We start from the raw sequence: 12,603 nt of genomic DNA on the forward strand, positions 1-12,603 counted from the left end.
TCATTCTATGTCCCCTTTAAAAGCCGTTTTCTTCAGTCATGGAAGTAAAAATAGCAGGCTTTTATTGCTGTAAATGTATTGATATCCTACATAATCATTGTAACCTCATAAAATAATTTGCAAATATGCAAGAAAACGTTTGTACTCTAAAAATACTTTATTTGGAACAAACAGGAGATAAAGAATTTACAAACTACGGAGAGCCGTTTCAGCACTCGGACAGCGCAATGTTTTTTTTTTTAAAGCATTACTTAAAAATGTTTCTCATCTTACCATATTTACAGGTATAAAGTCATCATATACAATAAATCCGTGTGATAGCATTTAAAAAAAAACATTTAAAATTTATGTCCAAGAAACTCAATAATAATCTTTTACATTTTAATTATTGAATTTTTCGTATTTAATAGCGTTTTTGTGCTGCTGCGCATCCATGTATGTGATAAGCAAACCCGATTTGTCGTCACGTTTATAGGCGCATATTTCTAACGCGCTCATTAAATAATGAAAACACTATTGCGCCATTGACTTTAGACTTTAGAGCAGGTTTTTGTTGGTCAATGGCGTAGTCTATTTTAGTTGCCTCAAAATAGCAACGCGCCAACAATGCGCCTGAACACACCTCGTTTTCAGACCAGAACGCCCATGGGCGCAAAATTGGGCGCAAATGCATTTTGCTATTTAAACAACGCGGCGCTAAACGTGAAAATGATAATTGCGCCGGGTTGAAACTAAGACACTTGCGTCGCGCATTGCGCTGCATTGCGTTGGGTGTATGAGAGAGCCCAAAGACTGAAAATGTTTCATGTTCATTTAACTTTGAACAAACTGTTGCCAGTAAATAACATAAATGTAAAATCTACAGTAAGTTACTGGCAACCAGCTGCCAGTAATACTGTAATTTCTACAGATTTTTTTACAGTGTAAATAATTTTTTAATTTTTGGGTGAACTATCCCTTTAAAACATTAGGCACACACTGCATGCCAAAAATGATTTGTTTAGTTTTAGTCATTCTTATCATTTCTGCTGTTATACTTCGTGTTGTTATGTTTGGCACAGACAATAAAAGTAAGAACAATCTGCCACCTCGTGGATTTCAATTTTGTCCTAGATTCTGAATGTGCTCTGTGTCTCTGTGTGACTTTTGTTTATTCCTTACTCTTGAAAATAAACCACAGCATGAGAATATAAAACACCAGTGAGAGATGATCAGACTCAAAAGTTTCCATTTTCATTGTTAGTGCATGCAACGTGATGGAAATATTCATCATCATTAAGATATGTTTTGCCAACCTTTGTGGGCAGCTGTGTAAACTACATGAGTTCCCAAAAGGCCATGCGAGCCACTCCTAAAATGAATTTTGTGATGGAAACTCAACAGGATTTTTTTCATACCAGGAGACCCAGCTCTTGATAAATAATACAATGATGAAAACCAGCTAAAGTGACAAACCAGTGTTAACTGAAACAGGAGCTGTAGTTAGTACCGCAAAATATGCTAACAATGTCAACAATGTCAAGATCTTATCAGTCAATTCTATCTAATTTTACAAGAAACTCATTGCTTTGTAAACACCATCTCTGAACCGTCTCTGCAGATCACTGTCATATTTTTAATTTAGACTCATAGCTTGTGTCTCTCACCATATGGCAGAGTCAGGCTGTTTTGTCTCAAAGAAAACTATGTATCTGTGCAGGAGTGCATATGGGGGTAATTGAATTAGTCTCTTTGGATTTGAGTTCAATGGTTTACAGATGGGTGGGTGTATTCGTTGAAGCAAAACAGAGATGTTCCACTTAATTCTTATTTTGTGTCTATTATTAAGATTTTATGTAAGACATTTGTAACTAACTTTCCTGTAGCTCAACTGGTAAAGCACAGAGCTAACAATGCCAAGGCCACAAGTTTAATTCCCAGGGAATGTGTGTGTTCTTCTTCCAGTGCTTATATACAAATAAATGCTGGTATTTGTTTCAGTTTACCAGTTTTAAATCTTAACCCCTTATGGCGCAAATCCCTTTTAAGTGGGGAGGTGAAAATGTTACGTACACCTTTAAATTATATAACTCTGGCATTTTTTGGTCTAGAAGCCTAATCCTGATCTTGTTTTAAAGAAGACACTTTAGGTTTTTTCACAAGAGTGTCTGGTTAACTTTTTTTACAGCAGTTTAAATTAATTTGAAGAAATAAAAATATTTCAATAACATCATAATTTTATAAATAAAATTATAAAAATGAAAACATTAAACAAAAGTAATAATGCAAACATGAAGCCTCATAAGTCTCAAATTTTAAGTTAAAATCACAAAAAATTTGATTTGTGTGACAGTTTTAGTGGTTTTACCAACAACGGCCACTAGGTGTCAACGGTTTGCAGCATACTCCTGTCACAAATTAATAAATTACTGTCACTGCATTATTATTTACACAAAAACATTTTTAAAAATATGAAAACTCTTAGAGCTTTCCAACAATATATAGTTCGTCAACATTTTTGAAGATTTATAAGATATAGTGATATGAATAAATAATAATTAATATGCATTCCTATGGGGGGAGGTCATGTAACAAAAAACATTACATCACTACATTATTTCTATCATTGGATGACCTTGAAATATGAAAACTACATTCTGAGAGCTTTCCGGTGATATATAGTTTGTCATGATTTTTTAGGTTTAGAGTAGGGTTTTAGTGTTATAAATATGTAAAAACAAATTGGGTCCGTTGGACATTTTATAAACTGACTCTCACTACATCATAATTTTCACAAAATAGTGATGCAATATGAAAACTACACTCTTTGAGCTTTCCAATGATATATTGTTTGTCGAGATTTTTAGGTTTAGGATAGGGTATTAGTGTTACAAATATATAATAACAAAGTGGGCCAACCTGTGGACCCGTGGCATTTTTGAAAATGTCTCTCACTATGTCACCAAAATGGTGATGATGGATGAAATATATTTTCGATAGAGCTTTTAAACGATATGCAAAACAGTGACGTTAACGTAGGTGTATTCATATTCGTATGACCACGACTATCTTGTATATCTTTTCTCATTAGTCACTGAAGATTAATTGTTTGTATTCATGTAATGTGATGATATCCATATATTAGCAGAAGGATACAGGATGCATGATGTTGACCTTATTTCACCTTCCTTCCTCCCTCCGGGCTACAGCACTAACATTCCTCAGCTTTTATTGCAAGAGCACAGATTATGGGTTTTGTTAGTATGTGCTGTGCTATAATAACTATTCTTATCACCCCAGTATATTCTGCCGATATGAAGATTTGCTAAGTGCTTTCAGATATCAGTTCAATTACATTACTCAGTTCAAAGTTCATTGCTAAACCTCAGATTTAAAGTAAGCATGGGTGTGCGAGCGAAAGAGTGAGATAAAATGAAACGGGAGTTTAAAAAAAGCCTCAGACCGCAGCAGGAAACCATATCACTTTAACTCTCATCCACTTCCTCTTTCTACCACAGATATCACAACGACTCTGTGATTTTCTTATTGTTATGACCTCACATTTCTACTAAAATAGAAGAGGTTCTGAGATAAAGATATGGTAGATGAGAAAAAAAAACATAAATAAATAAATAAACCCTCCAATTAACTGTTGCTTGGGCAACAATCCGTACCAGATGCCCTTACAACATTAACTTTTTACAGCAGGTTCACTTAGTGTTTGCTTAATGAGATAAACAGCCATAAATCTGTAGTTTATTCTCACTCTCTCAGCCAAAATAACTTGTGAGATGATCTCTCAACAGTGATTACAAGATGCCTGGATTTATTTATTTGTTTGATTTCATTTAAAATGTTCACTAATAGGCCACATTGTGCCTTGTTTAGACATCTGGGCTGTGTTTGGATGGCTATTAGACATCTTTAAATGCAAAATTGCTTGCTGGGTCTGTTTTGGTGCATACAGAGCCCATACAGAGGCTGTCACAGAGACATGTGTGATTTCTCAAAATACTATTATAAGTGTTATCTGTCAAGTATTAAAGGAAAACACTGCAGTTTTTCAATATTTTACTATGTTTTTACCTCAACTTAGATTAATTAATACATACCTATCTCTTTCAATGTGTGCACTTTATGTTTGTACAGCGCGTCGTGGATGTGTTAGCATTTAGCTTAGCCCCATTCATTCCTTAGGTTCCAAACAGGGATGAATATAGAAGCCACCAAACACTTCCATATTTTCCCTATTTAAAGACTGTTAGTTACACGAGTAAGTATGGTGGCACAAAATAAAACTTGCGGATACAAAATGAGAACTATATTGTATGGCGGAAGAGCACTTAGTTTGCAGCACTTAGGCCTCGGGCGCAGTAATATTGACGGATGTTTGAGAGAGAGGGGAAGTAGTCATAGAGTGATGATGTTAATGCGTGCCGAGGTCGAAGTGCTGCAAACTAGGTGCTCTTCCGCCATATAATATAGTTCTCATTTTTTTCTGCTAAAAATCACGTTTTATATTGTGCCACCATACTTACTCGTGTAACTACTCATGTAACAGTCTTTAAATAGGAAAAACATGGAAGTGTTTGGTGGTTTCTAAATTCATCCCTGTTTGGATCCTAAGGAATGAATGGGGCTAGGCTAAATGCTAACACATTCACGATGCACTGTACAAAGATTAAGTGCACACGTTGAAAAAAGATAGGTATGTATTAATTTGTCTAAGTTAAGGTAAGAACAGAGTAAAATATTGAAAAACAGGTGGTGTTTTCCTTTAAGGACATTTTATGCACGGTATTAGAAAAATCGCTTACAGCACCTTTAGTAAAACTTTCCATCTGTGCTTGGTCAGATTCTGCTTGTCAATATATACGATTGAAGTGGAGAATGTTGCCACTATGGATGCTGACTCACAACACACACGTATTTGTTACAAACGATGATTTATTTTCCGCTCTTGACATTAATTTGCCTGTCAAATAGACAATTGATGTCTGGCTCTTCAGACCACCAAGTGCAGCGCTAGACAGGATCTTTCTATACCATCCCAAGTAAGATCAGACAGAATGTACATCACTCCCGTTTCATTTAAAGATTTTTCTGATTACTTCTTTTAGACCACAAACCACATTGCGTAAACAGTTTATAAAAAAAGCATGAAACTAGATGTTTACGTAAAGAAAATGTCAGTGTTGCTTCCCCATACAAATCTGGTCACCATGATGCAGGCCTAAAGTCAAAGGAGCTCATCCATTCGTCTCAGTGATGTTCTGTAGCCAAATGCAACAAACCCCTTACATTAAAAGTAAGTTAAGTTTAATACCCTTAATTATGTCTGTAACATAAACAGTTTAGGGCAAATTACGTGCCAAAGTTTAATACTTAAGGTTTTGAAATGGCTTAGTAAGCACCACTCAAATAAAACAGTCTATTCAGACTCCTGTATTATAGTATCATGTATCTCGTATTAAAAAAGTGCTTACAAGTGAACAGCACTCTAAGGTGATGCAACAGGGTTATACCGAATTAGTTTTACATGGTGGATCTTCTTGGCTCATTGAGCTGTTGAGCAGATGTGCACAGCTGGTCTTGTCAGGTCTACCGTGATGAATGCAAAACCAGTGAATTACTGTGCACCTGAGCCATTACATATGAATAAATATGACAATGTTATGAAATAAAGGGATAGTTCACTCGAAAATGAACATTTTGTAATCATTTACTCACTCTCATGTTGTACAAATCTGTATAAATTCCTGTATAAGTTCTGATGAACACGAAGAAAGATATTTTGAGGAATGTTTGTAACCAAACCGATCATGAGCCCCAATCACTTCCATGGTAGAAAAAAGAATACTATGGATGTGAATGGGGCTCATAAACAGTTAAACATTATTCAGAATATTTTCATTTGTGTTCATCAGAACAAAGAAATGTATACAGGTTTGTAACAACATGAAAGTAGGTAAATAATGAAAGAATTTTTAATTTTGGGTGAACTTTCCATTTAACAAAGCTAATAAAGTGCACACACGTGTCAATTTGTCATATATGCATGGTTCTTGATTTAACATGAAGGAATTTATTTAAAATGTTCACATGGCATCACTGCAAAGAACCCTTATATTATATATTTTTATTAGGGCTGTGAAAAGATTAATTGCGATTAATTACATACAAAATAAAAGTTTTTTTTTTAATAATTTATGTGTGTGTATTGTTAAATATTTTATATATATATATATACACACATTAATGTTTGTATTTAATTAACATTTACATGTATATTTATATATATTTTTTATATATTTTATTTTATAAATATAAATAAAAATATGCCTACATATTTTTTTTCTTAAATTCATGCATGTATGTGTGTATTTATTTATACATAATCTATACAAACAGTACACACACATATATATTATGCAAACACAAACTTTTATTTTGTATGTGGTTAATCACGATTAATGTTTTGACAGCCCTAATTTTTATTATTACTATTTTAGTTTACACAATGAATAAAATAAGTAGCTAATATTTTAACAAAACAAGTAGGCTGACATTGTAATAAATATGCCCTGCTACTGTATTCATTAATTTACATTATTTAGCATATTTAAATTTAACAGTTTTAGATTATATTGTAAATCAGATTTTTATTAATTTAAATAATTTATAACATCGTATCAGGTAAAAACATTCACGTCTATCAGACCAGATAATCATTCGTTGTTTTATATATATATAAAAAGAAACAAACATATTCATATAAGTGAGAAAGAGAGAAATCCGTGCCTGGCACAAGCGCTTTCTTTCATTATCTATTCTCCTGCGCGCTCCCCTTAGCGTCCCTCGTCAATTGTGTGTGGAGTGTCGGGCGCGCGCACCGCTCCAGTCAGTCCCACTGCTTTCCACAGGGAGCGCGCACGGAGCGCGATAAGACAAACGAAAGAGGGGAACGCGGAAACAGTAGAAGCGGCGGACGAGAGCGGAGATACGTTCACCGGCGACTGCGGGAAGGAGCGATACTCGCCACACGAACCGCTTTAAAACCCAAACACGGGTTTAACGTATTCACTTTTATCTCGGTGTCGTTAACGTGGATAAAAGCGAGGAAACGGGATTGTTTGTCTCTCCGGCTTGACTAGAATCAGTCGGATTTCAGCATGTCGGGGAGCCGAGAGGAGGAGCGGCGGAAACTCGCCGACATCATCAACCACTGGAACGCCAACAGGCTCGACCTGTTCGAGATCAGCCAACCGACTGAGGTGAGACCGCGGAGCCGTGAACGAGCGCAGGCCGCACGCGTATCAGCTCGTTGCGGTGGCCAAAAACGTGGCGTAAATTAGTTTTGTTGATGTGTGAGGGACCGTGTACGTGTTAAATCACGTTGACTAGTCGAATGACGTTATGTCTTGATGACTGAGGTAAATAAAATAAATAGCGTGTGGGCTGAATTAGCCGCAGCAGCTGTCAGTTATATTACAGGCGATTGATGTTCAACATCGCCACGGTTCTTATCGGGAACGAGACGGTAATTTATCGAGCTCAAGTCGTTGCAGATTGTAGCAGACAGGGGTGCAGGGTGAGAACTGCATAGGTGTCAGATTTGATCAAACCTTCTGTATTATAATGGCTGCATGAGGCTGTGGGTTGTATATGTTATTATAATAACATGCTGCCTGTATGCATGCACTAGTGGGGCTGTAATACCGAGGGAAAAGCCGGTGCTAGCTAACAGAAGCTAGGTGGTCACAATTATTCGTATGCTAAACGTATAACTAAGCGATTCAACCTTAAATACCCGAGTGGAATGACGTTTGGGTGCTCAATGTTGTCTTACAAGTTGTACCATTTATGTTTTTATTTATTTCGCAAGCTGTCATTGCATCGCATGCGTGGCTAAGCCACCATGATGCATGAGGGCTTATATGTGATGCATCTATTAGTCGCGCAATCATTGTTGTGTTTTAGTGCATTTTAGCACATTTTAGTAGTAACGTTATAGCTTTTTAGTGCATGAGTTGTGTCTCTTGCACCTGCGGCTGCATTGGATTGCAATGCAGTTTGGCAGGGTATTAGTGCTTTTAGGCGGGCAATGCATGAATGCATTGAATGATGGGGGTTGGGGTAAACCATCAGGTCGGGGGTCTTCCCTGCTGATTTACTGGAAAAGCCCAAATACTCGTTGACTATCCTTTAGCCACTAATAATTCATGCACAAGTGATATTGATGAGCCCCCCAGGACACCTGCTAATGTGACACAAAAAGCTTAGATTAGGTTTGTTTTGGTCTACTCGAGGGTGGTTAGGACCCCCAGACGCCCTATTATGACCACGATGAGGCAAGATAAGCAAGTGTTGAAAATCTGATGATGACGTAATGGTCTCATTCTCTTGCTGAATGTGACAGGAGATCTGGCAGCCTGGTGCTATTGTGGCTTTATATTCACTGGCACGTTCTGGAATAACACCTCTATTTAAAGCAATATTTTATCAAGTAAACAGATGCATGCATGAAAAACACAAGTAAAATATTTTGTGCTGAAACAGATTGAGGAAGTATGTATATGAGGGATTCGTTTTGTACCTTGATCTTGTGTAGTTAGTTTATGAATGGGCATGCTGTGCTTTTATTGTCAAATCTAATACCATGTGGCATTTCAGTAATGATGAACTCTTTGTGTTAACATAGATGAGATATCAGGATCCTCAGATATATTTAGGGTATCTAACTAGTGTAACTTATGTATTGTGTGTGTGTGTGTAATCATCATTATCTTAGGGTTGTAATAGGGAATGGGGATTGTTTTGGTTGTGGTATCTTCACTGATTCTTGTCCAATTTTGATATCCAAGACTATTTGAGATCATCGGACTTGGAAATGAAGCTGAAGTTGGAAATGATTTAGCGTTTTGTTTTGCAAGTATTAAAATGAACTGGATTTTGAAGTTCAATGTTTCAATGTCATGTTGATCATGACAAACTAAGCAGTCGTTTAGTTGCAGAGAGAATAAAGGTGATGCATGCCATAATTTCCTGACTATGCATTTGTGTCTTGTCCACCAGACACCTGAGTGATTCCATTCCCATGTTTCCCACCTTCGCCCACACTGGTAGATGTTCATTCGTGAAATAAAACAAATAAAATTGAAGTCAGATGCAGACTCATTGTTTTGCTGACATTGAGGTTGCAAGGTTTTGCCTATCCAAATGAGATAAGTGGGATGGAGGATATACCTTTTAAAACCAGTAATAATTATTTGGCAGTTTAGCTGTCATATTTCGTTAGGTAAAGGTAATTTACTTGATTTGATTAATTAACATGATTAGACAATTTACATTCAGATGCATTCAGTGAGCTTTAGATATTCTGTTCGTTTAAAACCTTAAACTAGTTTATTGTCTGCACATTTTTATAATGATTATTTATATTATTTGTATGATTATTATTTTTTATTATGCATTTAAAATGCTTGTGAAAGCATTGGCTATGTAGTAAGTGTAACTGCGCTTTCACACGGGGCGTAAGCGTTGACGCTTCCCATTCTGTTTTAATGGGTGATGTCAAGCGTTGGCGAACTGAATTGTGGATCTGTCGGCGCCGCGTCACTGCCGTTGCTCGCGGCAGAAGTTGAACATTTCTCAACTTTTCAAGCTGCAACGCAAGCGTCAGCCAATAAGATTGCCTTAAGCAAATAACCTAGGCAGAACCAGACAATTACATTTATTGAAGACCGGAGCATGTGCTGTGGCCACTGTGATTGGCTGTTGGCCACGCTTCAGACAAGCCTTTCGTCAAGCGTTAACGCTTTCGCCCCGTGGGAATGCGCCGTAATGGTGTTCCTGTGTGCAAACCTTCATGTTGGGTTGTTTAAACATTTTGATGTCAGTGAACATTAGATGTGACCCTTTTGCCCACAGCGAATGAGAGACAGCGTTACTGCTTGTGGATTATAATTGCATACCGCATTTGAACTTTTAATTTTGATCTTCCAAGGCATAGACTTTTGTGGCTTTGTATTTAACGAAGATCATAACCCAAGAAGATGTTGCAGTTTAATGGATCTAAAATGGCATTTTAAAAATTATGAAGCTTGTCACCTTATAATAATATAATAAATATGGTGTTCTTCATGACTTTAAATGTTCATCTGAGAAAAATATCTCCTGTTGCGAGACATTAAATGCCCTGCAAATCGGTGTGTCTGTGTATAAAAACACAGTAATTGAAGTAATTTATGTTTAACCCATAGTTTTTCTAGATGTTTTGAAAGTTCTCATCTGTGATCATTTAGCATTTATTTACTTTTTAAAATTCCTGGGTTCTCAGTCCCTGAGTTCTCAGAAACGGCAAAAGTTCAGGTTTTGTGTGACCTTTTTGTCAGCTGTGCAGCAGTTGTTTTTTTCTGAACCTGCAGCCGTTGGTTGAGCGTCTGTGCAAAGGCTGCGTGTTGAATCATAACAAGTGGCCTCACGTGGTGCAGTGGGTGGGGTTCCTATCGGGATGATTGTATTCCACTCTCATGATATTCCTGATCGTACAGCCTCTGCATTCCTCTCGCACACCCGTGTACTTCACCCTCCCTTGAGTGAGAAAGCTCGGAGAGCGGCTGTCTTCAAACTGCAGCCTGAGAACAGTTGTTGTGCAATTGCACAAAGTTCAGCCTGAGAGGTTGTTAACGGAGAAGCAGGGCCACAACAAACAACAACTTTCCTCGCTGTAGTTCAGTTGGTGGAACTTTGCATTTGCCTTGTCAAGGTCGTAGGTTTGATTTTTAGGGAGGACAATGGTTAAGGTTATCGTTGTTAAACCCTGATTGAACTTACGAAAAGCAATATAGTTTATCGGCATTTATTAATCTTTGTTGATGTAAGTTAATGCAATACAGTTGTTCACATTAGTTTATTGTGCATTAACATAATAATGTTAACGGATAAAAAATGTTTAGTAAATGCCAAAATTAAAATTAACTAGGATTAATTAATGCTGTGCACATATTGATCATTGTTAGCTCATGCAGCTATGTTAACAAATACGACCTTAAGGGGGTCGCTCACCGGACGCGTCGCGTCTAGGACAACTCTGAGGTATCGTACACCGGAAGTGCACATTAAATAGCGCGAGCTTAGTCAGATAGCGTCTACTTTAAAATGCAAAGTTAACAGCTAATGTTAGTCGTTAATGATTTGGTGCAATATGATGTTATTTAATGTTAAACTATGTGAGTGGCGCTCTGTGGCGCGACAGGGATTTATGCATCTTCCTTAGTCGCACCTGTCGGCGCCGGTGTGCGTAAAATCAAATTTTTTTTTTTTAGAATGGTGCGCCGCATCAGGTGTGCGACCCTCTGTATTGTAAACTGTCACCATGATCACTAATAATTTAGTGTTTATTTATAATCAAGCTCATCCGCTGATTCTTTCAGTATGGGGCTCTTTTGTGAAGATCTTGAACATTAGTGGTGACCTTCATGGTATGATGATTTTAAAGGGCACCTATTGTCCGATTCACGATTTTACATTTCCTTTGGTGTGTACGTGTTTATAAGTACATGTTAATGATATGCAAAAGGAACAAAGCCCAAATTAAACGATGACGCGAGTTATTATCTCCAATGCAAATGTCTTTTCTTTGACTGCAACAAACACGTGGATTTTAGGCAACAGTTTACATCCTGGGATTGGTGATGTAGACAAGACATAATTCCTCCCGCTCTGACTCAGCCTGTGAGTTAACTCCTGATAGCATTGCATTATGACTGGATCTTTCAAACATGGTAATAAGCGTCACATATCCGGCTGACGTCAGAGGTATTCAGGCAGATTTTGAACCATAAAACCAATGAAATAGGTGCACTTTAACATATTTGTTGATGGAGAGTTTGGTATGTATGACAACTATCCATAAGATCAAGGCCTCATCCACCCAGCAACTTTGATCTTATCGTTTCTGTGAGGTAATTCTGTGGCGCACACACAATGGCTTTATTGTCACTGTACTGAATGGCCGTGGTTACACTTGATGGATGTCCTGTGAAAGAGAGGTCTAATCCCAGCCCTGCCCTTGTCCTGTCACTCTTTATTAATCTCTCAAGAGGCCCGATGGTCAGTCAGTGGCCGCTTTAGGGATAACCTGATTGGCTGATGCTCCATCCAACAAATGCCCTTTGTGTCCAATCCCAATGGTCTTTGTGTATGTGTGTGTGAAGTCACATACAGGTGAACTTATAATGCTTTTAAAAAATATATATTTATTTTTTTATTCACCAGCTTAAACTTAATGAATATTTTTGCAAAAGTATCATATATTACTTATTTCTGAAAGATCATTCGTGGTATTGTTTTGAATGCTTGTTGAGAAACCCCACCATTTTTTTCAAAGTGCAAAAATGTGAAGCTTTGCCAAATATTTCACTGTGTGTTGCACATTTTTGAATGCGTCTGTTGTTATGCGTGTTTTTCACGATCATGAGTCGCCAGGTTATGTTTTTGGCCTACTGCTGTCTTCAGTAACACCCCTTACTAAAATATTGTGGTGCAACAACTGAACGAGTAGTTATGGTCAGGATTGAAATTCCGTGTTTGAAGGGATCACATTGTTCAGGAATGTTCAAC

General features: G+C 37.2%; 1 protein-coding gene across 19 annotated transcripts in view; it reads left to right on the forward strand.

Moving 5' to 3' along the window:
• The first annotated feature begins 6,923 nt into the window (after positions 1–6,923).
• Positions 6,924–12,603, forward strand: part of afdna (afadin, adherens junction formation factor a) — a 166,956-nt gene continuing 161,276 nt past the window's right edge. For 10 of the 19 annotated variants that reach the window (XM_065256271.2, XM_065256281.2, XM_065256273.2 and 7 more), the window contains exon 1: positions 6,924–7,253. In XM_065256271.2, coding sequence (XP_065112343.1) covers positions 7,152–7,253 — 102 coding nt within the window. In that variant the 5' untranslated portion in view covers positions 6,924–7,151. The remainder of the gene's footprint in view (positions 7,254–12,603) is intronic. The other 9 variants (XM_065256279.2, XM_065256275.2, XM_065256282.2 and 6 more) reach the window with 2 other exon arrangements.

Source organism: Paramisgurnus dabryanus, chromosome 12 (assembly GCF_030506205.2).
Source record: "Paramisgurnus dabryanus chromosome 12, PD_genome_1.1, whole genome shotgun sequence".
Lineage (NCBI taxonomy): Eukaryota > Metazoa > Chordata > Actinopteri > Cypriniformes > Cobitidae > Paramisgurnus > Paramisgurnus dabryanus.